A 26721-nucleotide genomic window follows, 5' to 3' on the forward strand; every position below is an offset into this window, starting at 1 on the left:
TCATCGCAGCGGCCGCAAAATCACCTCACACATGATACGATGAATTACCAACCCATTTGACAGCTAAAGCCTAGGATATGGCTTTCCATCATCTTCACCATCATCCTCATCCTCATCACTGTCGTCGTCGTCGTCACCGCCGAGTGTATCGTATACAGCCATCTCCATCTTACAGTAACCTAAGAAAGAATGTGGGTCTGCCATGGGCAAAATCTGGGACCCCCAGAAGCCTCCAATCTTGTTCACGTGATCCACCCAGTAGTAGAGATTAGCCAAGCCGCTCCAATAGACCGACCCAACTGGTCTGCCAGTTGCAGGTTCTTCTTCAGTAACGGCCATTCCCGCTAAGGTAAACCCATCTTTCAAATCTGGAAAATCTGGAATATCGAACTTGATGACCTGATTGGCAGGAAGATGATTCTTTACCGCATAGACTGCTAAATCTTCTTGTAAAAGCCGCTTCCCAGCGTCGGGAGAATATCCAAAGTTGATCCAAAGTCTGATAAATTTCAAATAGTCCTCAACATTGCCAAAACACCCTTGGCCTCCCATATCAATCACAGGATCTAATTGAGTTCCTTTGGGATACAAGCGGATCTTGCCATTTCTTCCTCTCAAATGGGTTCTGATCAAGTGTTGGGTATTTTTTACATGGAAAGTACATGAGCTCATTCCCACTGGGTCAAATAGAACCTCCTTCAAGTATTGTCCCAAGGTCTTACCAGTGATACTTTCAATCACCAACCCAACCCAGTCCATGCTGTGGCCGTACAGAAACTCCTGGCCAGGCTCTCCAATCAAAGGGGTCTTGTCGGTTTTAAAAAGATCTCTTGTGGGAGTCCCCGAGCTTATGTGAGGGTTTCTTAGAGATCCCAAAAGCGAATACTCTTTACTCAAAAATGGGTACGACATACCAGCAGTCATGGTAAGGAGATGTTTGATGGTTACGGCCGTACTGGGTTTGCGAGGAGGTTTAGTGAAATGACCTGTGTTGGGATCAACTGTTCCCTTATCCACAATGTAAAGCTCATCGATATCAGGAACATATTTTCGAACTTCATCATCAAGCAGGAGCTTTTTCTGTTCGTAGAGCTTCAAGAGCCCAAAGGCAGTCAAGGCTTTAGTACACGAGAAGTAGCAAAACACTGTATCCTTGGTGACGGGAGTATTTGATTCCAAATCCAATACTCCATTGTAGTTAAAGTAAAGCGTTTCATTGGCATCAGTAACTCCCAAAACCACACCAGGTACTTTGGGTTGTTTTTCTGGCGATTTCAGTTCAGTTACATTGACAAGCAACTTGTCGAGCTTCTTGGCTATAGACCGAATTTGTTCAGTTGTCACCATTTTTGTTGTTGGTATTGAGACAAAAGTTCCCCAGATTCTCAAGAATGTGAAAATTGCAAAAATTGAATTTTGTTGGACACCAGATGCAGAACAGAAAAAACAACCTTTAAACACTAAGTAAATGTTTGGAGTATCATCTAATAAATATAGACTCTATACCTCCGAATCAGATGTCTATTGTTCTCAGCTTAAAACATTTAATAATCCGGTGAAAATATGAATAGATTTAATCATACTTGTGGTTTAGTGGTGTAGCGGCTATCACGTTTCGTTTACAAGTGTCTTAGATGCAGTAAGTTCCGAAAAGGCCCCGAGTTCGATCCTCGGCTAGATCAAGGTTTTTTTTTTGAACACTTTTCCTCATTGTTTTCGCATCCATTATAGAGGTGTTTGCTTAATACAAGCGTTTATCACAACTAATCTAAAGAGACCAATACCATATCAAAGCTTCGTTCCGGTCACAAACGCAGCTCCTTGTTCAATCGACTTCTTTAAACCTGGCAAGGCCTTAGATATCAACTGTTTTTCAGCATCACTGATGGTGAACTCCTCAAACGGATTCACAAGCGATTCCACCGCTCCGTTTCTCAATGCAACCGGCACAGCAAAATAGTCAATTCCATCTAAGTACTTCTTGCTTAATTTTTCACCCTTCTCGAAACCAGGCAAATAAATGTATGCCGAGTCATTAATATAGTAGGAGTTGAAAGTACTAGAAAAGTATGACTGCAAGATATTCTCGGCAAATCTGTAGCCAGCATATGCCATGGACAAGGTGGCAGAGCCAGCCCCGTTCTTGGCCTTTACCACTTCATCTCCTCCAAATTGCACCCGGTTGATGAAATTGTCGTAGTCTGAGGTCAGGATCTTCTGCACCTTTTGCGAGATGGAGGTGGTGATGTTCACCAATGGGATGATGGTGTCACCCGAATGGCCACCAATGACGGAAATACGACCTTTGACTTCAGGGGCAGGCTCTCCCACCAAATCTCCCAAAAATGTCTCTGCTCTCACCGAGTCCAAGGTAGTAACACCAAACAATTTACTGGGGTTGAATACGCCCAACTTCTTCAATACTTCAGCAGCAATAGGCACGGTAGAGTTAACGGGGTTCGAAATGATCAATATAGATGCGTCGGGGCACGTGAGGCCGATGTTCTTGACCAAGTCTCTGATGATCGAGGCGTTAATGTTGAACAAGTCAGCACGTGTCATACCTGGCTTTCTGGGGACACCCGCAGGGATTACCACGAGATCAGATCTCTCCAATGCCGCGCGTACAGCCAGCTGGTCGGCCTTGTCTTTTGGCTGGTGTCCAGTGACTTTTGCTGGGGTGTTGATGTGGTTCAAGTCAGCAGCCACTCCATGAACGTTGACAATGTCGAAAAGAGCCAACTCATCGACGTGGGGGTTGAGTTTCAATAAGAGGGAAAGCGGCTGACCGATTCCACCGGCGGCTCCACAAACAGTAACTTTCATATTGGTGGTAGTTTTCAATTTGCACCAAGGGAGAAAATGCCGGTATTTATATGCGACTCACATGATTTTGCGACCGCGGGTTTTTTGTGGAGAAGGTTGGTGCACGAGCATGCGTTTATGAGATGAATATCAAAGTCATGGGGGACAGCCGGGGACCGTGGGCAGGATTTAGCGAGATTGCATTGAGAAGGGTGAGGAAGTCGATGTACCAAAGAAGGGTCAAAAAGAAAAATGACTGAAAACAGTCTACAAATGCATCCGTCGTACCGGTGGCTGCTGCACATACGTCACAGAATGCACCTACACCTTACAAATTTGAAGGCATGAATACCACAGAAGGCTTGGATGCAACAGGGGATCAACAGTTCTTTGGAGCCACTTTTGACGTATTTGAAGGTGGATCTGAACCAACCTGCATTTTTAGTTGCCCAACCTGTACTTCCCCTGCCCAACCTGCAATACCTCACCCGTCTTCCCTATCGCGCGCTTGCCTTCCAAAACTCTCACAAACTAACTGCTTTTAACTATGGGAATCCTCGAGTTACTCTTCGGCCTTTGGCTAGCGACGACTGTCATGGCATTCGCCTGCGACGCCGAAAAGATTGCGAAGTATGATTTCCAGTCCATCAAGGGTGTGTACTCGGCGGTCCAGTCCAAGAAAACACCTCCTAGTGTCTCAGAGACTACCTGGTCTTTAGGAATCTGTGATCGCATTAGTGACATTCCTGAGTGCAAAGATTCAGAGTTGTGTGGAACTACACGTGTCACTTTGGATGGAGAAACTTTTGTCACCCAAGTAATCAAGGTCCATGATGTTGCTGCTCAGTTTTTGCCTATCTTGAAATCCAAATCCCAAAGCGGCATTGCAGACAAAGATAACGGTGGAGTTCGAGCAGAATACAACAACATCAAATGGGGCGACCAGAGGGTAAAGGTAAGTGCCTCGTTTATGTGTCCCGGCATTGATTACGTGGGAGACTTAGATAGTTTGAGCTTATCTCTGTTTTCTAATACCGAGGTGAAGTTAGAGATGTACACTAAAGCAGCCTGTGCCAACAAGCAGCCACACAAGCACAAGGCCGATGATGGCGAGAGCTGGGGTTGGTTCACGTGGATATTCATCTTTTTCGTGTTGTTTTTAAGTATCTACATCATTGGCGGGGCATGGTTCCAGTACAATAAGGGCAATTCAATTGATTTCCAAACTGCTTTGAAAGAAGTGGTGGAGAACTTTGTGGATGTCATCAAGGGGTTACCGATATTCGTCAAGGAGATAATCGAAAAGTTCACCGGGAACGCTAATAGAGGTGAATATAGTGCTGTATAGGAATTGAACAAAACCAATTTAGTCTGACTCTTTTCGCGATGTTGAAGTTCGACCCAAATCAAATTTTGTTTCAGGTACAATGTTCATTACGGATAAAGTAGCCAACATCGACCAGGGTAAATTCGTGTCTTTTGAATTCTTCCCTCCCAAGACCGATGCTGGGTTTCGTAACTTATTGGCACGGTTGTCGCGGATGAAGGCATTAAACCCGCTTTTCATCACTATTACCTGGGGTGCCGGTGGATCTACCTCAGAAAAATCATTGGAACTTGCCGCCATTTGCCAGAAGCAGTTGGGAATCACCACTGTCTTACATCTCACATGTACCAACACCAATAAGGAGATCATTGATGCGGCGTTGGTGCAGGCCAAAAAAAATGGTATTAGAAACATTTTGGCATTGAGAGGTGATGTTCCAAGAACAGAAGAATACTGGACTCCAAATTGTGACTTTTTGTCTGCCACCGACTTGGTCAAATATATAAGATCCCAACACGGTAAAGAGTTCTGTGTGGGGGTAGCAGGGTATCCAGAAGGTCATGTGGATGGATCCGATTATACCAACCAGAACCCAGAAAAAGATATACCTTACTTGATCGAGAAAGTTCAGGCCGGTGCTGATTATATCATTACCCAGTTGTTTTACGACGTTGACAAGTTTGTCAAGTACCACCAATTACTTAAATCGTATGATGAGTTGAAGGACTTGTTAGTTATTCCTGGTTTGTTGCCTATTAACACATTTAACAGTTTCAAGAAAGCTACTAAGTTATCACATGCCACCATTCCTCAGTCAATCTTGGACAGGGTTCTGCGCCATAAACTTAACGATGATGAGGTAAAGGCCGTGGGGATCAAGATTTTAAATGAGATCATTGCTGAAGTCAGTGAGAAAACCGATATCAAAGGATTTCACTTCTACACCTTGAACTTGGAAAAAGCCGCTGCATCAATCATAGAGACATCTTCTGTCTTACAGGACGGCTTAAAAGTCAGGGATGATATAGCTGAATCGGACGAAGAGATTGAAATCGAAATACCTCAAAAGTCATTTAAGAGAAGACAATCATCGGTATCTTCCGGAGTGGACCCTAAACCTCACTTCAAGTCTTTGATAGCAATCAGTAAAGGGAAGGGACAAATGGGTAAAGATGCCAACTGGGATGATTTCCCCAACGGTCGGTTTGGGGATTCGAATTCCCCAGCCTACGGAGAAATTGACGGATACGGACCTAACTTGAAGGTAGAATCGCTGGAAAAAGCGGTAGAGCTTTGGACTACACCTGAAAGCACTCTTGACTTGGCCCGGGTATTCATCGACTACTTATCCAACAAGATTCCTCAATTACCGTGGGTAGATACTCCTTTGGACATCGAAACGTCCATTATTCAAGAGCAACTTTTTGAATTGAATTTGAGAGGTTGGTTTTCCACAGCATCTCAACCGGCCACAAACGCATGCCCCTCAAATGATAAAATCTTTGGCTGGGGACCTGCCAACGGAATTGTATATCAAAAGGCATTTGTGGAATTATTTGTCCCTAAACATGATTGGGACCAGAAGATTTTCCCGGCGTTGAAACCACAAATTGAAAATAAAACCATCACCTACTTCCTTGGGGACAATAAGGGACAGATTCAAACCAACTTATCTAATCACCAGAGTAAGTCTGCTGTAACTTGGGGAGTTTTCCCTCTGAAAGAAATTTTGCAGCCAACATTAATTGACCTCGACTCATTTAAAGCCTGGAATGAGGAAGCGTTCCTTTTATGGCTCGAGTGGGCGAGATGCTACAAAAAGGCAACCAATACCTATACGTTTTTGAACTTCATTTATGAAAACTACTACTTAGTGAGTTTGATCCATCATGATTTCGTCGATGAAAATGGCTTATGGGACTCGTTGTTGGATATCGAATAGCAATTAGAGCCCAAGCTATGAGTTTCTCATGGGACTCATAATTCGGGATTTTGTAAAATATTTATAGATTTCTCCACCAAGTTAGAATTCAATGCTTTGACCAACTCAGAACTCTCGTCTACTCCAATGTATTTACACACTTTTCGATCAACTAGCAAGGCCCCATTGGCCACCGTGGCTCCCAGGCTTATGATCAATTTGCCCCCGAGTTTAATTGGAATTGGAAGAGTGCTTCCTGTTCTTAGAAATGGAAGCTTGTCATTGTACTCATAAGCAAAGCAGTAGTTATCAAAGTTGTCCCTAAGGGTCAACTTATAGACACTCAGATCGAATAACAGCGTTGTTTCCATTAACCGGGCGTTATCATTGTCGGAAACATCGATTTCCCGAATAATGTGTTGGTTGGTGCCAGCACCTGATCTATTTAGCCTGTCGACACCCACCTCGTTAGGATCTTTATATTTCATCCATTCCTCCAATTTGGCTATTTTCAGCTTTGAAATATCATCAACATGGATCACGTTAAATGCCACCGGTAAGCGGGTTTGATCTGACGGCTTATTAGCAAACTCCTGTGGATTGAATGCGTTCCTTTCTGGATTGCTCATGGATGCGTTAGGGTTTTGTGGGATGCGATTGCAACTTGTGCGACTGCATCTTCAATCGCATCTTGTGCTATGTCGTTGTTTGTAGGAGAAGATGATGATACTGAAACCGAGCTCCTCGCCCAAACAGAAGCTCATGTGGAAGTGCCGGTTCAGGAGCTCGAAAGGCTGCTACCGACCACGGCCTTAGAGCCAGATGTTTCAGAACTTCCTGAACCTATTAAGTTGAGCCTACCGCTCAAATATCAGCGAGAAATAGTCAGTGATTTGCTCGCCAAAGACGCGTTGCTTATTCTTGGGAAAGGCTTGGGGTGGGAGATTATAGTTGCCAATATCCTTTATATCTTAAACTTGTCGAATTTAAAGGACAAGCTTCCCAATCCACCTGCAAACCGCAAGAGCTTACTTATCTTGCTCAACGCTAATGAGGTTGAAAACCACAAAATTGCTGCTGATTTGCTTGAATTGCAAGCTTCTATGACTGTGGTAGGAGGAGAGTCCACGGTGGTAGACAAGAGACGACAAATCTACCAGAAGGGTGGAGTTGTGTCAATAACACTGAGAATCTTGGTAGTAGACTTGCTTTCAGAGGTCTTGAAGCCGGAGGAAATCAACGGGTTGTTTGTCCTCCATGCCGAGCGAATCAAGGAGACGTCGAATGAGTCGTTCATTGTGAACTTGTATCGTGACCAAAATGAGTGGGGGTTTATCAAAGCATTTTCTGATGATCCTGAGCTGTTCACTGGATTCACGCCATTAGCAAGTCGATTGCGGCACCTCAAGCTATCCAATACTCTTCTTTGGCCCCGATTTCATGTGGACGTCATTGAGTCCTTGAGCTTTAGACATAAAAAGTTTCACAGAGACTTGAAGACGGTGAATGAGATTAACATCAAGCTTTCGTATAAGATGACCAGAATCCAGTCGGCACTTTTAACTTGTATCGAGCAGTGTTTGAAGGAGTTGATACGACACTGCCAGCTGCTATCCACCGACTACTGGGATATAGAAAATCTATATGATCCAGACTTTGTACATCGGATTCGGAACCTGCTTGAATCTCATTGGCACCGATTGACCCAAACTCCCAAACTGTTGGTCTATGACCTTGGGTTCTTGAAGGGATTACTTCTGTCATTATTGACGAGGGACTCGTTGACGTTCTACCAGATTGTCCAGAGTGCGGTAGATGGTAACTTGAGGCGGTCAGTAAACACTTCAGGAACCATGAACCTAACATCGATGAGTCCGTGGTTGAACTCGGATGTGGCACCGACCATCACGTCATATGCCAAAGAAAGGGCTCTCGGAATGTCCAAATACGTAGGTAGTGATGGAGTTGAATCCGTGGAGTATAACCTTGAACCTCTCCCCAAATGGATCGAGTTAAACAAACTTCTCAAAGAAATTGGTCCAAACTCCCGGATTTTGGTCATGGCATCAGACAGAATGGTTGTTGAAGAGCTTCAATGTCTTATTCAGAAATTTATAATGACAGGTGAGATAAATTCCAGAAGCTACATGGTTTCTAAGCTTAGAGGGTATTTGATGTGGAAAGAATTGAGTAAACTTCGAAGACAACTTAGTAACGATGTGAATGATGATGAGCAAGACGATATAGTTGTATCGAAGACATTCAAAAGAAGCAGAGAAAATGCCAGCATCCGAAGAAGAACGAGAGGTGCCTCATCAGTTGCGAATGTTAATAGGCTCTATTCGGTCGACGATAGCGACCGTAACCCTGAATCAGCTGATATAGATACCGCTGTTCTTGAGAAACTTGAGCTCGAAAATCAGGAGAATGAGCCAAAGGAATTTCTGAAAGCTCACGTCAAGCAGGAGCCTAATGAAAACGAGTTAGAAGATGATGATTTAATAATCATTGATGAACAAAGGTACACTATAGAGGTTCAGTCGTTCAACTCAAAGACCGATGATACACTTCTTAACGAATTCAAACCCACGCATATCATCTTTTATGAGCCCAACCTTTCATTTATTCGAAGAGTTGAAAATTACCAAGGAGTGCATTTCAATGAACCTGCAAAGGTGTACATGATGTTCTATGGAACGTCAGCAGAGGAGCAACTGTCGTTGGTGCAAATGAAAAAGGAGAAGGAGGCGTTTACACGGTTAATTCGAGAAAAAGCCAACTTGAGCAAGCATTTCGAAACTAAGGAAGATACCAAGTTCACCATTACCAAAAAGCACGTTGTAAACACCAGGATTGCAGGAGGACAGAGATTCCAAACTGAGGATGACGAGTTCAGAGTCATAGTGGATGTTCGAGAATTCAATTCATCACTTCCAAACCTACTCTATCGTGTTGGTAGTAAAGTCATCCCGTGTATGTTGACCATTGGAGATTACATTTTAACTCCCAAGATCTGTGTTGAAAGAAAAGCTATCCCTGATTTGATTGCGAGTTTTCAAAGTGGACGTCTATATAACCAGTGTGAACAGATGTCTAGATACTACGAACTTCCCGTCCTATTGATTGAATTCGATGAGGAAAAGTCGTTTTCTTTTGAACCTTTCAGCGAATCCCGTACAAGGCCAGGAGCTCCCGTCAGTAACAACACAAACCGGTTCCTCCAGGACCATATTCAGAACAAGATTACCATGTTACTCATCTCATTCCCCAAGCTCAAGATCATCTGGTCGTCTTCCCCATACCAAACTGCACAAATATTCATCGAATTGAAAGCAGGTGAAGAGGCTCCTGACATCACGCTGGCCATAAACAAAGGATTGAACTCGGATGAGCTGCCTGCCTTATACAACGAAGGAGCTATTGACTTGCTCCAAAGTATTCCTGGAATCAATGCTTCAAACTTCCACTTGATAATGAACCGAGTACGCAATATCGAGGAAATGGTCAAACTCACAAAACAAGATTTTTGCGATATCTTGGGAGAAGAAAACGGAGCTAAAGCCTATAACTTCATCAACAGACTGGTTCGTCCGTAAATGTTGTACGTACGAAATATAAATTATAGCTTATGCAGGGTTTTCGCAGCCCTAAATAAATACGCGGAGTTGTGAAACATAAACAAAAACTTAAACTAAACCTTCTGAGACAACCACTATATCTCCTTCAAAACTCCCCTTAGTATCTTACCGCTAAGGAACGTGTGAAGCGAGCGTGGAATTCAGGACATGCAGAAAGTCAGAACCAGAAACACCAGCACTACCCAGACTGCGGTGCGCTATAAAGAGCTTGAGTTCAAGTATCTTTATTTTAAGATCCAGAAGCTCGTCAATCGTAAGGTTCAAATCAGCTTGAAGTATGAGCAATTGAAACAGCCAGAAATAAACTTGACACTTATAAAGCCCATTGTCACGAAGATTGTGGCTCTTGCCAGTAACACTAGTTTGGGGCCTAAAATCCGAGGGAATTATGGTAGTACCATGCTGGAGTTCCGTGCTGCTCTTGAAAACAAGGTGTCGGTGATGGTGATTCACATACTTATGGTATTGAGGTACGAGTTTTTGATCCAAAGCGACGCCAATTTAATTGTGTACGACTTGTTGATGACCAAAGCAACAGTGTGTGAGCTATTGGCAATCCGAATTTACCGTGAGTACAAAGCGTTTGATCGGGTGCAATTACTCTTTGTGGATCCATTGAAGAAGTTCACCACCTTGGAGTTGGTGGTTTTGACCAAGTCCAAAAAGTTTCTTTCCCAACCCATAATTGTGAAGATTCTTGAGAAGTTCTACAATGGAGAGCTTATCATGCAAGAATTGTCCGATACCAAGAACGAAGAGCTGACGTTTTTGAGGGAGCAAATCACCAACTACAACTATCTGCGGGCATCATTAACTAAGATCAATGACCGTTCACGAATAGTGCCAAAGTACCAATCACTAGTGATCAACTTGAAAAACTTAATTCTCACAATGTTGCACGTAATGATCATCGTGAATCAGCATAAGAATCTTGTTCCAAGCGATGTGCTAGAATTTGTGTTCTACTGTATTGGACTTCACTTGAACTACGAGTTTTTTCTCAAATTACTTTCAATTCAGCACAAGTTCCTTCGTAAGATCCTTTGGTTCTATATGGATTTTGCAATCATCATGTTGATAGACATCAATATCATCTTGAAGGTGCTATCGGTATTTGGATACGTTTCAAATTCATCATACTTTCAGACCTTTAGCATTCTTTCCATTCTTCTCATTCCACGAAACCTATCCATGTTCAACAACTACCGGTTTTTCAGTCTAATTATATTGGGGTTCCGTCGGATGATATCAAACATTGCAGGTTTATTCTGCTTATTCTTTTCACTAATAATTGCCTTCTACATCACCTTTATTTCCATTAACTTTAATCGGTCCAACTCCATGATTGCCTTCGATCTTTTGCAAATTTTCTTCGGGTTTACTCCTGCTGTTTGGACCAACTGGGACACTTACTCGCCCCTTGGAAAGGTGATTCAAATCGGATACTTGTTTTTGAGCCAGTTCATCATTTCCACCATCTTGGCCATTGTTCTTTCCGAGTCCTTTTCAGAGATTTCTCATAACATCAAAGAAGATTTCGAGTACTTTAAGGCCGTAAACCTCGTCATATACTTCAAGTCGGCTCGGCTATATTCCAGCAGAATAGGATTCATAGTCAAGTTGCCCATTCTTGTAACAATTTTAGTTTATGAGCTTTTGGTGACCCAGATTTCATCGTCTGTGCCCGAAGAACAAAAGCACTTTACATTTTTGGCCAAAGATCGAGACTATTACAGCGATAATGACCTCGTGAATATGGACAACATCCATGACGAGTCTGATGTCAGTATTTTGATCCGGTCAAGACAAACGTCTGTCGCACGAGCTCCGGGTCAGCCCTTGGTTCCCAATGGTGTGGGGGCTGGAAGACGGTACAGTCAACTCGATGGGGGTAACATGGCCTTTGTGGTACCACCGGTGCTGTCTGGTACGGTACAGCCATCTGGTGGTAGTTTCTCGGCAGGAGCTCCCCAAACACCAGTACTTATGCCCATCAAGTCCATATCTACGCTTGGAAACTTTAAAAGCGCATCTACAGATTCGTTATTTATTGGCGATCTTTTGGCCAAGCGGTACGGCGTAGCATCAGGTGCCACTAAGCCAGTACTGCGGGTTGCCGATGGAGAATGGGACACCGTCTTAGATCGGTTGGGCCGATTGGACGATAAGCTTGACCAAATCCAACATCAGCAACAACAGGCAACAGTAAAACCACCACGAAAACAGCTTAGGCTCGTTCTGGTTGCAACCACAGACCTTGAGGACATCAACCGGTCGATTTTGGACGATGTTGACAACGAGCTGGTGCAGTTGTACGATATCCGAGAAGGGCTGTATGACCTTTCTGACCATCTGCTTGGGCTGATAAATCTGGATGATAATGTGGATGCATACCGAGACGACGATACGCTCAGTGAGGTTAGCGAGGTTAGCGACGAGGTGAGCGACGATACTTTCTAGAGAAAGTGAGGATGATTATACTGGGTAGAAGAGGGAGTACAATTGGCGAAGACAATAGTTTTGATTAATAGGGCAGTCAGTACATCATCATTGCAGCCAATGACATCACATATAAAGGGAGGACTGAACTTTAGATGCGGCTGCAAATCGCTGCTTAATATAGACCCATAGTGCATAATAAACCAACTCATAATATGGCTTCAGTGCAGGTGTAAACCTAGGGCATGTTTAGTTCTAGTACGTGTATAAGCCTAGTATTTGTAAGCCATCTGTGCAAATTCCGAAGTTACCGCTCTAGAACCCAAAATATACACACATTAGGCCGTTGCGAACGTCTACCCCGGGCCGTGTAAAATGCGTTTGCGCAAACGGTGAGTGGCTAACTTTCCAGCGAATCATCTCAAAATAAAAATACCAAACAAATCAGTAAGTAATCACATTTACACCAACCGGTTCTTAAAAAAGCGCATGTCACACCTAATATGACTGTCCCATGCAATTCATCACATTCGACGACAATCACAGTCACATTATCCATACCCCATACCCCATAGGCTGCGCGACCTGTCATGTGAAGAAACCAACCCTCACAAATTAACCTCTCACGACCCAGCCGTTTCGCAGCCAGTGGCTAAGATTGGCCAGATCAATTATTTTTTCTACCGAACAAAATCCTTTTATGTCAGGTCACCTTTGGGACAAGGAGTAGCCATGGTAGTTATAATATCCAGTATCTCAATTAGTGGCAAACTTTTCCACGAATAGCCCACCAACAGTGGAGGATAGATGCATGTGTTATTAATTCGGGCCTTTTCATTGGACCCGCATTTTGTAACCAAAAGAAGAAACCTCACTCGTTGAAAATTTATATAAACTCATCTTGGGTCGCGGCAAAAAAAATGACAGTTTTTTTACACTAGGACGCCCAATATTGATTATGACCCAAACACCCGAGGTGGCACTTCCGTGCCCAGCTGGCGAAATACGTATTGGAGGCCGTAAGAGTGAGTTGGCGGTGGCCCAAAGTGAAATTGTCAAAAGCCTTATTGAATCTCATTGCCCAGCTACTTCCTGTTCCATTGTAGCCATCAAAACATTGGGAGATGTGAGGTTAGATCGGGCGCTTTACACATTCGGCGGTAAGTCGCTCTGGACCCGTGAATTGGAAGCACTTTTACTTGGAAACGCCGGCAACTTTAAGCAGATCGATCTCATTGTCCACTCCCTCAAAGATTTACCAACTAACCTCCCCGAGGAATTCGAGCTCGGGTGCATCACCGAACGAGAAGATCCTCGTGACGCCCTCGTCATGAAGCGTGGCCTGCCCTTCATGCTGTTGGGCCAGCTTCCCGCTGGAAGTGTGATTGGTACCTCGTCCATGAGACGTCTGGCTCAACTTATGATGCACTACCCCCATTTACGATTCGAGAGCGTTCGTGGTAATCTTCGGAGCAGAATCAGAAAGCTCGACGAAGGTGACACTTTTGCCTGTATCATTTTGGCGGCTGCCGGAATGCATCGGATTGGCCTCAAGCCTAGAATAACCCAATACCTTAACCTGGACGAAATGTACTATTCTGTGGGGCAAGGCCTGTTGGGAGTCGAGATCCGTCGTGGAGATCCTCGCATCAGCAAAATCTTGGCCCATATTGAACACATACCCTCTGCGTACCGGTGTATTGCTGAGAGATCATTGATGAGGCATCTCGAAGGAGGGTGCTCGGTCCCCTTGGGAGTTAACACTCACTACGATGAAACTACAAAAATACTTTCCTTCAAGGCCATTATCGTGTCTCCTGATGGACAGGAATGCGCTGAGGCTTCCATCGAAATGCCCATAAAATGTCGTGAAGACTGTGTGAAGGCTGGAATACAGTTAGGCGATAAGTTGGTGGCTCGCGGTGGGAAAAAGATATTGGACGCCATAGACTACCAACGTATAAACCAGCCTCCCCAATCATCGAGCGAAAACTCTTCGCTTTTCACCACATCTTCCCCCACCACCAGTTAACCTGTCAAAAGACAATCATTTCGCATAACGGCCCACATCGGCTGTCACGTGATTTTTTTGTCCTACACAAAAATAGATCCAGACATGGGCCCATCCTGCCACTAATTTACATGGCCCGTCGTCCCATATGTAATGACCTTGCATCGTGCGTTGCACGCTCTTGTGAATAGAAACCACGCCATGAAGTTATGTATTACTCTCCTTTTAAATCACCAGTTTCGATCCGATGTGGATCGCCGTGGTTTGCGCTGTCCCTCGTTCCGCCTGCATACTCTCCTGACTCTCGTTTGTGGGCTCAGACTGGACGTGGAGTCGCCCCATTTTTCGCACCAGGTCGCACAGTCTCTGGTGCCGCATCGCCCCATCTCTCGTATAAACCGACATCGGATAGCTCTCTAAACGAGCTATGCTGCGAAAAAAAAACACAAGTATAAATATATTTATTACTCGCTTTCTGGTAATTTTATTGATACCCAAACATGGATCTTCTTCTTGAAGCGTGTGACTACTACTTGTTTGACCGTGCATATGCCGTGTTGTTGCCCAGCCCTGGAAACTCCACAACCTTGGCCACTACGCCCTTGTACACCGACCTTAACGTTAAAGTTCCCACTGCCCTCAACTACGTCTACCAGAAATTACTCACTTTAAAAAGTACAGATGTGTACGGAGAACCCTCGATCTTGCCTGCATCACCCTACACGTATGCCTCGATTTTATCCCGTTCCAATATAGTAAGACAATTCATAAGCATTTTCCTTGTTACATGTCTTTTTGGGTGGATTGCCTACTTTTCAGTGGCTGGATTCGCTTATCTCACCGTTTTTGACAAACGGGTGTTCAACCATCCTCGGTACTTGAAGAACCAAATGTCTATGGAAATCCACCAGGCCCTCACGTCCATCCCCCAGATGGTATTGTTGACAGTGCCATTTTTCTTAATCGAGTTGCACGGGTACTCTCGTTTAAATGGAACCTTATACGACATTTTCGACAACAAGACGAAGTTATTGTTACAAACATTAACTTTCTTAATGTTCACTGACTGTGGAATCTACTTCATCCATAGATGGTTACATATTCCTTCGGTTTACAAGAAGTTACATAAACCCCATCACAAGTGGATTGTATGTACTCCATTTGCTAGTCATGCATTCCACCCAGTTGATGGTTGGGCTCAGTCCTTGCCCTATCACTTTTATCCCTTGTTTTTCCCATTACACAAGGTGTTGTACTTATTCTTGTTCGGTTTTGTCAACTTCTGGACGGTGATGATCCACGATGGGCAATACTTGCTGAACGACCCGGTGGTAAACGGGACTGCATGTCACACCATCCACCACTTGTACTTCAACTATAACTATGGACAATTCACCACTTTGTGGGACCGGTTGTGCCGGTCCTACAGACGGCCAGATGACTCGTTGTTTACCAGAGGAATCTTGTCATCAGATAAGAGGGAGACCGAGAAGATACGGAGACGGTTGGAAGGTAAAGACGACCGGACCTACACCAAGTAGATGCTGGCCAGAGATTTTAATTATGGTGTATAGAATAACGGCTTCAATATATTGACTATCATAAGCAAAGAGATGAATTATATCAACTACAATTCACTATACGTCTTCTTAAATAATGGTGGAGGAAACTCTTTATCACCCAAAACTTCAAAGTCCTGGTACCCGGTTCTTAAATATTGTTCAATGTCTCGCATGAACTCTAGTGCCTTGCCCTGGTCAAATTTTGCACCCTTCTCATAATTTTGCAACAACATTTGGCGATACTGACTTAGTCTTTTTTCGACTCTGTCAAACCGGTAACCGAGATACAAGGGATAGAACCGATCGTTGGTAAAAGACGTGGCGACGGCTGGCCTTTCGGTGGTGGCACATGTCAGGTCATACCGGTTGGGATCCTCAGGAATAAAACTGGTAACGTAGGTGATTCTATCAAAATTGTTCACGGGCTTAGTGGCAATGTGCTTGATGACACGACCCTGAAGCATAGTGGCACAGCCAACAGTGGTGTTAGGAATCCGGAGAATGGACTCGTCTCCAAGCCGTATTCCCGTCTCACCTCCAATCATCTCTTCGGGCGCACTGAGCATCACCACACACACAAGTGGTGGAGAATCGTAGTGCCAGTTGACACCGGCAGCCATCTTGTCGTTAACGCTTTTCAAGGCTTTGTAATCCACGTCGGGATCTAATTGCGGCTTGCTACTATCGGCAAGTGAAACATTGACATGAGAAAGGGAAAATTGGTGAGGAATCGTGAGCTTGTCGTTCATGATTTCATTGATGATGCCACGGAGCTCAGGACTATTCCACGCCGCTTTGCAAAAGATGGTATCGTCAATGAATCCACTGATGTTGAAGTCCAAGTTGGAAGCACCGGTAGAATGGCCGGGCAGAACAAGCCTTCCGTGTTTCTTAAGGAGCGCCTCGTTGCTGAAAATCTCATATTTCATCATGTCAACAGCTTCGATAGTAAATAGACTGAACGGGTCAGTAGCTGCAATTTCGTTGATTGGCTTAACATGTGTGTTGGTGATACCAAGGTCGGCAAATCCGTACTTTTTGGCAACCCCTCGGTAGTCCAAGTGCCGTTTGGGATCAAATTTAAGGGAAGAGTCGAACCCAGGCTTGGACGTGAGTTCGTCCACTACCCTTTGGATCTCGGTATCAAACACACTCTGAGGGATATCCAAGCTGTGATTCTCGTTGAGAACGTCTTCGTAGTTCATTTACAGTGATAGGCAGTGGGCAATTGTGTTAACTGACATGCTGCAAATTAAGTATTCTCCGGTGAGATAAGCCAAGGAACCCGCTCGCCAAAAAGTACCTCATTCAGTAACTGGACGCAACGGAATCGGTGATAATAATGAGTGGAGTTCGGAATCTGTACAAAAGTGCAGGGAGTACGGAATAACATAGGGCCCGGAATCTGGTGAATGGGAACCGTGAAGGGACGATTCCATGATGGACTGCAGCACGACCACTAGGTTTATACTGTCACTACCATATTCACCGTTTTAAATTCATCAAGAAAATATGTGGTATTCGCTGTATCAATTATTTGTTATCAGGTAGAAGTCTGTGGTGCCACCGTGACCCGTGTTCTCTACCACCACTGCCACCGCCCTCAATTCATACACACGTCTCTTTCGTGCCCACGCACTTCAACATTCTCACAGTTGGAAAATCTACGCACTTTAAACCACCATGAACCTGTCAACCCTAATGGCGCTGAATTCGATTCTCACCCTCGGACCATATAAACACAGGAAGGACCTCACGCGAGAGTCAGTACTCTCGAAGTATGAGATAGTCGGTTATATTGCCGCAGGAACCTACGGTAAGGTCTACAAAGCTCGGTCCAAGCTTAAAGATAAACGCAAACCCGAAGACGATAACCTCGTCGAGCAGCCAGTACAACAACTTTTCGCCATCAAGAAGTTTAAAATCGACAACAACTCGCTCCTGAAGAACAGCCATTTGACCATTGATGGCCAGGAAGTCCTCAACTATACGGGGATACTGCAGAGTGCCATTAGAGAGATGTCCCTATGCAAGGAGATCACCAATAAGAACGTCATCAAATTGATCGATATCATCCTTGAAAACAAAAGCATCTATATGATTTTTGAGTACTGTGAACACGATTTGCTCCAGATCATTCATAACCATTCACATCCCGAACTCAAACCTATTCCACTAAAGAATGTCAAGTCGCTCATCTGGCAAATTTTGAACGGAGTGCTATTTCTTCACAAAAATTGGATTTTCCATCGAGATTTGAAACCAGCCAATATAATGGTCACCAACTATGGTACCGTCAAGATCGGGGATTTAGGACTCGCCAGAAAGTTCAATAACCCGCTTCAGAGCTTGTACACGGGTGATAAAGTGGTGGTGACGATCTGGTACCGAGCACCTGAACTTTTGATGGGGGCTCGCTATTATACACCTGCAATTGACTTGTGGGCAGTGGGATGTATTCTTGCAGAATTGCTTAGTCTTCGGCCCATCTTTAAGGGAGAGGAAGCTAAGTTTGACATCAACAATAAGAAGCTGGTGCCTTTCCAAAAAAACCAGTTTCTCAAGATCATAGAGATATTGGGAGTTCCCAACGAAAAGGACTGGAGCAATTTGAGTAATTACCCCGAATATTACAGTTTCAAGCAGATGGCAGAAAGCTACACCGGAAACACCAACTCTAACCTACTCAATTGGTACAAGCTTGTGGGAGGCAACAACAAACTCTGTTATAAGTTGCTTGAAAGCCTTTTGTTGTATGATCCAAGTAAGCGGATTACTGCTGAAAACGCATTGATGCACGAGTTCTTTATGGAAGCTCCAAAGGTAGACGAGAATGCCTTTGACGGACTACAGTTCAAGTACCCTAAACGGAGGATATTCACTGAAGACAATGATATTGTGTCGAACAATATCACCAAGAGAGTTACTAATGACGATGGCATGAGAAAGAAAATCCGCCAGTAAATATATATATACGCGCTTCTCGAATTTGCAAATCTCACAAAAACCATGAATGTTATATACAATGGGCCATATTCTAATGTGTATCGCGAGGACAAATACGCTGTCAAGAAAGTAGATCGGGACTTTAGTCTACCACCACACAACATCGATAGGGAGCTCCAGCTTGTGAAATCACTAGACCATCCCAATGTGATCAAGTTTCTCAAGGTGGAAAACAAGCTTGACGATGTGATGATGTACATGGAGTTCTATCCACAAAACCTTCAGGAGTACTTGAAGGCCAATTGCAGAAAAAAGAGCCGGTTTGTGGTCGGCCAAGTGCTGTTTGTGACCGAAAGCCGGCTTTCGCTTGACTCAATTGCACATGTGCTTGACCAGGTCATCGAGGCTATCTGGTTTGTGCACAAAAATGGCATAATTCACCGGGATATCAAGCCCAGCAATTTCTTGGTGACTCAAGAGCCCGAGTTAAGAGTGGTTCTTTGCGACTTCAGTATTCTGGTTGCCGTTGGCGAAAATGATCAGATTCTGGATGTGTGTTCAACCTACTACAAGCCATTGGAGGTGATATTTGGACTTGAGTACGGGCTTGAAATCGACGTCTGGGGATTGGGGATCATGATTCTGCATTTGTATTCTAGAAGTTGCACAAATACGTTATTTGAAGAGGAAGACATCAATGATGGTTACAGAGCCATCAGCGACTTTAAGATCATAGATCGCATATTCAAGCGATTCGGCACCCCCACCAAAGACGACGAAAATAGCATTAACTACTGGCCTGAAATTTTCGAGGTTGAGAATTTCCAATTGATACAGTTGAACTCCCGCCCCAGGCAGCTTGATATCTTCCCTCGGGGTACGGACGAGAAGATGGTGACGCTTTTCAACCGGATTTGTGACATGAACCAGAAGCGCAGGATTGCGATGAGCGAGGTGCGAGATCGGTGGACGCAGATAAGAGAAGGTAGCAGTTAAGCATGAAATGACCGTTGCCACACACCATGGTAATTGGCTGGTATAGGAGCAACCCTACGCAGGTGCCCCAAAAGCGCAAATTAAAAATAAAAACTTAATCCATGCGGCTGCCAAACGCCAAAGTATTGATTTGAGGCAGTAACTAGCAGGAAGTGAATAGTCACTATATAATTCCCAAATGTGACATACATATAACAAGCTGCCAAGTAGCTTCTAGTTCATTGAATATACACGGTGGTATCACTTAGCAGAGACATTAGGATGTAAGGGCACTTGAGGTATGCCTCGGGGTAAAACTTTAACGAGGCTATAGGAGGCTACAAGAATTTGTGACAAGTTTAGCGCTAAAAGCACTCTGTCGCCGGTGGAGCACCATCTGTAGCCGGATCGTAGATAGCCGGCAACGACAATTTCAAGTGCCAACGCGCATCATCCTTCTCCACATTTCGCACACAATTGGGGAAGAGCTCAAGGCCAGAAAAAGTCGAGATGACAGGAATATTTTTTTAGGAAACCCTTATAAGACAAGTCGTACAGTCATCATTTACCAAGTAGTTCGACAGCTTACCTCTTTTGCACATAACTACTTTATTTGTGCCTCGAATTACCTTGTTTCTAAAATCCTCATACGTCGAAGCCGTCTGATCCATATACGGAGCCACTCACGTTCACCGCAATCCCAACAATAACAAGAAGTCTCAAGACAATATTTATATGGCGTCCATTTTCCACAACATCCGTAGCGGAAAACCCGATGATATAAGTCTCATCAATTACGAGGAGCTAGAGCAGAAATTCCACATTCACAAGTACTATCCCAAGTATTTCCACAATGAGCAAGCCTCTACTCCAGATATAAAAGATCTCCTTTTTGATAAACCGATCTACTCCAAGGCTAACGAGCATGTTAAGAACTGGGTCAACCCAGGCATCCGGCAGACCTATGAGACCGAGTTAGACTTGGATAGTGGCAAGTTACATATCCGCAAAGAGAATGTAGAACAGCAGAACCAAAATCTCGGAGACCTCAAGCAAGAACGCAAACAACTCCGCGAGGACCATAGACAAGAACGCAAGCAGTTGCACGAAGAGCAAAAGCAAGAACGCAGAAACTTACGAGAAGAGAGAAGAGGTCTGCGAGTAGATCAACCGGACCCCAAGAAGGATAAGCGGCGGGAGAAGCTTGAGAATAAATGGCTTATGAAGGAAAGACTTCGGCTTATCGAGTCGAAGCAAAAGCGAGACGACCCAGTAATGTTCAAGAATCCTTGGGGCAATCAGGAGTCTCTTGAAATGTATATCAATACTCAGCATAACCCAGAAACCGAGAGAAAGAATAGTGTCACTCTGCGGTTGATCAGCCTCATGTCTAATACTAGTGATGATTTGAAGTTGACCAAGACTAATAGTTTTGACCAAACCAAGAGTGCATTGACCAGCAATAGAAAGAAGAGTTTATTTCGAAAGAGATACAGTGAACAACTAGGTACGTATACTACTAAGCATTCTAGGAAAGAGAGGGAAGAGACAAAATGAATGCCTCAATTGACAAGAGAAGATAACTGACAGATTGGTGAAGACAATTATATCCGTCTTTGTTTGCAGCAGCCATCATATGGTGGCTGGACGAATTTTCGCATAAAAGTCGGTTCAAAAGTGGAGTCGATAAAATAATGCGCGCCCGTCGTGGGAAACCGGCGACAATTTTGGAAGTCATTCATCAAACTGGGAAAACAAATTATTCTTTTTGTAGGAATCTTCACTGATCTGTTGTTAGACCTTGTATTAAGCGAACCAAACCATTCGCCCCAGACCATCTAGCTGCCCGTATAACTAGCTGGAACCATCACCCTGCATAACCTCCCAATTTCCTGGTTTTGCTACTCCACCTTCAACAGGCTGATAATCAACAAACAACAAATTGAACAGGATTTAAAATCGCTAATTTCCGGTTAACCATCCTCGATTGTTGATTTCCCCAATCCCATCGGTGCTAACAACCAGGTCTTGTTCCTACCAGTCACCGCTGCATTTCTTGTCACTCCTTCAACCCCTTTCCAAAATCATCACCAGATAATTGATACTAATGTCTAATAATATAGAAGTAATAACCGAACAGGTTCATAATGGATACACCGACGAACTGGTGACGATACAATATACACAGTCCCAAATGGTCGGCCATGGATCATTTGGAGTGGTGTTTCAAACGCAGATTCTTCCGTCCAATGAAATATTTGCTATAAAACGAGTGTTACAGGATAAGCGGTTCAAGAACAGAGAACTTCAAATCATGAAGTTGATTCATCACCAGAACATCGTGGATTTGAAGTATTATTTCTACAAGTCCAATGATAAAAATGAGCTCTACTTGAACTTGATCTTAGACTTTATTCCCGAAACATTATACAAGGCCAGTCATTACTACGTGTCCAAGCGACTCTCAATGCCGTTACTTGAAATCAAACTTTACAGTTACCAGATGTTACGGGCTTTAAATTTTATCCATGTGCAGGGGATCTGCCACCGAGATATTAAACCACAAAACTTGTTGATTAACCCCGTCACATGTGAGTTGAAGCTCTGTGATTTTGGAAGTGCTAAGATCCTTAATCCCAGCGAGCCCAATGTCAGTTACATTTGTTCACGGTATTACAGGGCCCCAGAGTTGATCTTTGGTTCCATTAACTATACTACACAAATTGACGTGTGGTCAGCCGGATGTGTGATTGCCGAGTTGATCTTGGGCCAACCTTTGTTCCCCGGTGAATCGGGAATTGACCAACTAGTGGAAATAATCAAGATCCTTGGTACACCTTCCAGGGAACAAATTAAAAGTATGAACCCCAACTACATGGAACACAAGTTTCCTCAAATTAAACCCATTCCTTTGAACAAAATTTTCAAAAAAATGCCTAGCGACTGCATTCTGTTTTTATCAAAGCTTCTTCAGTATAATCCCACCGAAAGGCTCACGTGTTTTGCCAGTTTGCTAGACCCATACTTTGACGAATTACGGCTGCAACAAACCAAACTCCCCAACTTCCGAAAGCTCTTCCCTAGCGAGCAGTTCAACAATAACCACCAGAACGCCACCACCAACTCTACCACCACTGATGCCGACGTGAGGGAAATGCCTCCCTTGTTCAACTTCAATGCCATCGAGTTGAGTATTAGTCCTCAGGATAATTCCCAGTTGGTGCCGGACTGGGTGCACGACCAGTTGCAAATCAACTGTCCATTATCTGAGTTTGTGCCATTAAACCATGAAGTGATGCGCATCCGTCAATTATAGTTTATGAATACATGATTATCTTTCAAATCAAACGAATTTTTTTTTTCTTTTCCCCACAAGTGTGAACCCTTCGCAAATAGCAACCGTTTCAGGTTGCCTATTGTTAAAATATTGTTAAGGGGTCTGTCCCAGTAGGTGACATGACCGGGGTCGCTTTTGCGGTGGGCTCCTCCCCCTCGCAATCCTTCCCCACCCTATGCACCATCACAAATGACGGTCGTGCGCAGGCCGGCGTTCGTCATCATCATAAGTATGGGGAAATATAAATAACTTCGAGCGCCGGTCAATTTTTTTTTAAACTCACACCCGTTGAAGCGGCTCCCATTTCTGTGATTATAGACAATAATTTAGGCCTCAGCCACTCTCATTTCCCAAACATCTTGTAAGAAAGCCCCTGTTTTTACCATGCTCACATTAACCTCGGAGTCTTCAGCCGTTCGACAAGCCTCCACAAAGAGCGAGTATGTAACTGAACAGGTTCATAATTGTTTCAACGATACCGTGTCGACAATCCACTACTCTGACCCGATGATGGTTGGCCATGGGTCATTTGGTAAGGTGTTCAAGACCCAGGTATCGCCTACCAATGAGGTGATTGCCATAAAGACGGTGTTGCAAGATCCCAAATTCAAGAACAGAGAACTTCAGATCATGAAGTTGATCCACCACCCAAATATCGTTGACCTCAAGTACTTCTTCTACAAATCGTCAGAACGCCATGAAGTCTACTTGAACTTGATGTTGGAGTACGTGCCGGAGACGTTATATCAGTATATCAAATACTATACCCTCAAGAAAATGCCCATGCCACTTCTTGAAATAAAGCTCTACTTCTACCAAATTCTCAGGGCCATCAACTTCATCAACATCCAAGGTGTGTGCCACAGAGACATCAAGCCCCAGAATTTGTTGGTGAATCCCGCCACGTGCGAGTTGAAGCTCTGCGATTTTGGTAGTGCCAAAGTGTTGAAGCCACATGAACCCAATGTCAGCTACGCGTGCTCACGATACTATCGAGCCCCGGAGTTGATTTTTGGCAACAGTTTCTACTCAACCAAAATCGATGTGTGGAGTATCGGATGTGTGGTGGGAGAGATGATATTGGGTCGCCCGTTGTTCATTGGTGAACTGAGCATCGACCAGCTCGTCGAGATCATCAAGGTACTTGGAACCCCGACACGTGACCAGATCCGCAGCATGAATCCCACCTACAGCGAGCACAAGTTCCCCAAGATCAAGTCCATCTCATTGGCGAAGTTGTTTAAGCGCATTCCTCCAGATTTAGTCCTGTTGATGGCACGAGTATTGACGTACGATCCATCACAAAGGCTTACATGTATTGAGGCCATGTTGGACCCGTACTTCGATGAGCTCAAGGTTCAGGGTGCTCGGGTGTCTACTCTTCGCAACAATAATGCAATGTTCCCTCCACTCTTCAACTTCAGCGCGATTGAATTGAGTGCCAGTCCACAAAACAATACTCGTTTGGTACCGGAGTGGGCGCATAACCAGCTCCTTATTAGCTTGCCGCTACAGGAATTCAGACCATTAAACCATATTGAGTTCCAAATTCCTCCAATATAGATACATAGACCACGAAGAGACGTTTTTCACAATTGCAGCCGTCGTGCCGCTACCAATTATCATACTGCGCGCGACTTGGGCCTCACAAAATTTTCTTACCAGCCAATAGAATCCCCATCAATTATAATAATGGCAGGTCACGGTCACGCTTACGTCAAGCACGGTGCTGTTGCGGTACCACACACAGATCCTCGTTTGAAATGGGGAGCCAAACTCTTGAGTGCCACCATGTGGTTTTACATTTTCTACAGAGTCAAACAAGATGGTCCAGTGATGTTTGGTCAGAAATTACCTTTTGAACACCACCATTAAATTCTTCATATTTGCAACTGCATACTGCTCATACATACACGAATATACACCAGATATACGATATAATACAGACACAATGGGACGTGCATTGGTTTCTCCATTTTGAATTGACTTTAGCTTGTTACTTCAAGTGTATGATCCTCTTTGAGATTTGCGGTTGGACGTCACAAACACTAGAGGAATTTATGGTCTCTTGAGTGATCTAAAACTCTCTTGATGCCAATGGTCTTAATATCCGTAGAGGCATACACTTTACGTATCACTTTTATATTCTCATCTTAACAGCTGATGTGTTGTATCATAATTATTATATCAAGCATTTAGGCCCGTGGCTCTTCTATTGTCTTATTATCTCGATGGCCCATTTCTTCCAACTTTTCCTTTCAAGGTCTCTATGTCCTGTTTTATCTTAATGCTGTCCAATTCCCTACGTTGGGAAAACAAGAACCTTTGTCACATCGTTCTAAACTTACCTCTAACACGGCCCCTGGCACGACTTCTACCTCTTCCTCTAGCACGACCACGACCTCTACCCCTTCCTTTACCTCTACCTCGGGTAGGGAGTTGGAAACCGTCGAAATCGTCGTCTTCTAGGTCTTCTTCAATGTCATTGGTTTCTATGAGATGATCAACATCCTCATCACCAAGGTCTTTTTGATCCGTTTTGAAGTTGAAATCAAACCCACTACTATAACAATGATGGAGGTTGACTTTACCATTGGCATAATCTAGATTAATCACATTTTTTTCGTCTCCTATTTTGAAGTCACATAAATTGAAATGCCATAAATTGTAGAAGTTTTCAAAGTATAACTCATTGATCTTATTGAGCATGGCATTTGTATCATAATCCTTGGAAGTCTTGTGTCCATTTTTCAGAGTTTCATAGCCCTCCAAGATCCCGTTATCGGGCTTGACGTCAGTGTCTTTCAAGGTCAATGGGATTATTTGGTTGGTGTGGATTATGGGGATCACATCCAAAATCTCGAGAGCAGTCTCCAAAGACTTGGAGGTGTCTCCATCTAATTCCATCAAGTCACCCTTAATTAGTTTGAAGAGCTCACCAAACTTAATTCTAAATTTGGAAAACTTCAACTTGAAGTTTTCAATGGAGTTAAGAAAACTCATTTCATTTCCGATGATGGGGAACTTGAAATGAAGACCCTGACTCACAGTGAAATTGGCGTTCGTGACCATCGCCAAGTACTCGAGAATCGGGTTTTTCATAACGGAGTTATAAGTGACAAAAATATTGATAGAATTCAAACTGTTCGAATTGAGCTGGTAAAACTCACTGATTTGAAGTAGAGTCATCCAAAGTTCTCCAAATTTACCATTGATCTTGTTTGTGTAGTCACCCGAATTAAAAAGGTTTAGGAATTTGAACCTACCGCTTAACCCGTAAATCTTTATGTCCGGTTGCCCTGGACTCTGAATGCTGTAGCCTTTAGTATGGTCGATAAGATTCAAGTTCTTAATTTGGATGGTGCCATTGACCAACTTCTCCACCAATACTGGATCATCCATGGGCCCAAAAATGGTGTAAATTGGTACCCTAAAAGACTTTTTACCACTAATATAATCGTCAAGATAGTCATATTGACCCACAATCTTCTGCTTAATATCTTCAATGACTTCTTGGTTTGGAACTTGGTTGATATTAATTTTGTCGTTGATATCGTCGATCATGTCCTTGTCTAATATACTCAGAAATGATATCAATTGTTTCAAATAGTTGAAATCACAGTTTAAAATGGTGTCTGAATCCCAAAAACCAAAATTGCCCGAGTGGATAATAACCTCATCGGGCTCGGTTTGGAGTTCATTAACCTCATCCCAGTTACCTTGGACATCTGCTAGAAGTGTCACCTTCATTGTGTTTCCC

The 26721-nt window shown here is 43.8% G+C and overlaps 14 protein-coding genes and 1 non-coding gene across 15 annotated transcripts; 10 read left to right on the top strand and 5 right to left on the bottom strand. All coding sequences in view use genetic code 12, as the record gives it.

Annotated features, from left to right (window-relative positions):
* Positions 1 to 63: 63 nt before the first annotated feature.
* PSN45_001034 (uncharacterized protein) lies at positions 64 to 1347 on the bottom strand (the record flags this gene model as incomplete). Its single annotated transcript, XM_006688416.2, has 1 exon — positions 64 to 1347. One exon carries the CDS (start codon positions 1345 to 1347, stop codon positions 64 to 66), a length of 1284 nt encoding a protein of 427 aa, XP_006688479.1.
* A 240-nt stretch (positions 1348 to 1587) lies between these two features.
* On the top strand, positions 1588 to 1682 carry PSN45_001035. Its single transcript has one exon. It is a non-coding gene; the product is annotated as a tRNA-Val (tRNA).
* Positions 1683 to 1788: 106 nt separating this feature from the next.
* On the bottom strand, positions 1789 to 2826 carry MDH2 (malate DEHYDROGENASE, NAD-dependent; the record flags this gene model as incomplete). Its single annotated transcript, XM_006688957.1, has 1 exon — positions 1789 to 2826. One exon carries the CDS (start codon positions 2824 to 2826, stop codon positions 1789 to 1791), a length of 1038 nt encoding a protein of 345 aa, XP_006689020.1.
* Positions 2827 to 3352: 526 nt separating this feature from the next.
* MET12 (methylenetetrahydrofolate reductase 1) lies at positions 3353 to 6074 on the top strand (the record flags this gene model as incomplete). Its single annotated transcript, XM_006688418.2, has 2 exons — positions 3353 to 4133; positions 4252 to 6074. The coding sequence occupies 2 exons, from the start codon at positions 3353 to 3355 to the stop codon at positions 6072 to 6074; spliced, it is 2604 nt and encodes an 867-aa protein (XP_006688481.2).
* Positions 6075 to 6109: 35 nt separating this feature from the next.
* On the bottom strand, positions 6110 to 6682 carry PSN45_001038 (uncharacterized protein; the record flags this gene model as incomplete). Its single annotated transcript, XM_006688419.1, has 1 exon — positions 6110 to 6682. The coding sequence occupies one exon, from the start codon at positions 6680 to 6682 to the stop codon at positions 6110 to 6112; it is 573 nt and encodes a 190-aa protein (XP_006688482.1).
* Positions 6683 to 6751: 69 nt separating this feature from the next.
* RAD16 (DNA repair protein Rad16) lies at positions 6752 to 9649 on the top strand (the record flags this gene model as incomplete). The annotated part of the gene is made up of 1 exon (XM_006688420.2): positions 6752 to 9649. One exon carries the CDS (start codon positions 6752 to 6754, stop codon positions 9647 to 9649), a length of 2898 nt encoding a protein of 965 aa, XP_006688483.1.
* Positions 9650 to 9838: 189 nt separating this feature from the next.
* On the top strand, positions 9839 to 12151 carry PSN45_001040 (uncharacterized protein; the record flags this gene model as incomplete). The annotated part of the gene is made up of 1 exon (XM_006688421.1): positions 9839 to 12151. The coding sequence occupies one exon, from the start codon at positions 9839 to 9841 to the stop codon at positions 12149 to 12151; it is 2313 nt and encodes a 770-aa protein (XP_006688484.1).
* A 937-nt stretch (positions 12152 to 13088) lies between these two features.
* On the top strand, positions 13089 to 14162 carry HEM3 (porphobilinogen deaminase; the record flags this gene model as incomplete). The annotated part of the gene is made up of 1 exon (XM_006688422.2): positions 13089 to 14162. The coding sequence occupies one exon, from the start codon at positions 13089 to 13091 to the stop codon at positions 14160 to 14162; it is 1074 nt and encodes a 357-aa protein (XP_006688485.1).
* A 479-nt stretch (positions 14163 to 14641) lies between these two features.
* On the top strand, positions 14642 to 15682 carry ERG3 (c-5 sterol desaturase; the record flags this gene model as incomplete). Its single annotated transcript, XM_006688423.1, has 1 exon — positions 14642 to 15682. The coding sequence occupies one exon, from the start codon at positions 14642 to 14644 to the stop codon at positions 15680 to 15682; it is 1041 nt and encodes a 346-aa protein (XP_006688486.1).
* An 86-nt stretch (positions 15683 to 15768) lies between these two features.
* PSN45_001043 (uncharacterized protein) lies at positions 15769 to 16908 on the bottom strand (the record flags this gene model as incomplete). The annotated part of the gene is made up of 1 exon (XM_006688959.1): positions 15769 to 16908. One exon carries the CDS (start codon positions 16906 to 16908, stop codon positions 15769 to 15771), a length of 1140 nt encoding a protein of 379 aa, XP_006689022.1.
* Positions 16909 to 17386: 478 nt separating this feature from the next.
* Positions 17387 to 18667, top strand: SSN3 (cyclin-dependent protein kinase; the record flags this gene model as incomplete). Its single annotated transcript, XM_006688424.1, has 1 exon — positions 17387 to 18667. One exon carries the CDS (start codon positions 17387 to 17389, stop codon positions 18665 to 18667), a length of 1281 nt encoding a protein of 426 aa, XP_006688487.1.
* Positions 18668 to 18712: 45 nt separating this feature from the next.
* On the top strand, positions 18713 to 19645 carry CSK1 (mitogen-activated protein kinase; the record flags this gene model as incomplete). Its single annotated transcript, XM_006688961.1, has 1 exon — positions 18713 to 19645. One exon carries the CDS (start codon positions 18713 to 18715, stop codon positions 19643 to 19645), a length of 933 nt encoding a protein of 310 aa, XP_006689024.1.
* A 714-nt stretch (positions 19646 to 20359) lies between these two features.
* Positions 20360 to 22940, top strand: gsk3_1 (glycogen synthase kinase 3; the record flags this gene model as incomplete). The annotated part of the gene is made up of 2 exons (XM_006688425.2): positions 20360 to 21131; positions 21748 to 22940. 2 exons carry the CDS (start codon positions 20360 to 20362, stop codon positions 22938 to 22940), a joined length of 1965 nt encoding a protein of 654 aa, XP_006688488.2.
* A 405-nt stretch (positions 22941 to 23345) lies between these two features.
* gsk3_2 (glycogen synthase kinase 3) lies at positions 23346 to 24524 on the top strand (the record flags this gene model as incomplete). The annotated part of the gene is made up of 1 exon (XM_006688427.2): positions 23346 to 24524. One exon carries the CDS (start codon positions 23346 to 23348, stop codon positions 24522 to 24524), a length of 1179 nt encoding a protein of 392 aa, XP_006688490.1.
* A 765-nt stretch (positions 24525 to 25289) lies between these two features.
* PSN45_001048 (uncharacterized protein) lies at positions 25290 to 26711 on the bottom strand (the record flags this gene model as incomplete). Its single annotated transcript, XM_006688428.2, has 1 exon — positions 25290 to 26711. One exon carries the CDS (start codon positions 26709 to 26711, stop codon positions 25290 to 25292), a length of 1422 nt encoding a protein of 473 aa, XP_006688491.1.
* Positions 26712 to 26721: the final 10 nt, after the last annotated feature.

The sequence above is a fragment of the Yamadazyma tenuis genome, chromosome 1, assembly GCF_029203305.1.
Source record: "Yamadazyma tenuis chromosome 1, complete sequence".
Classification (NCBI taxonomy): Eukaryota; Fungi; Ascomycota; class Pichiomycetes; order Serinales; family Debaryomycetaceae; genus Yamadazyma; species Yamadazyma tenuis.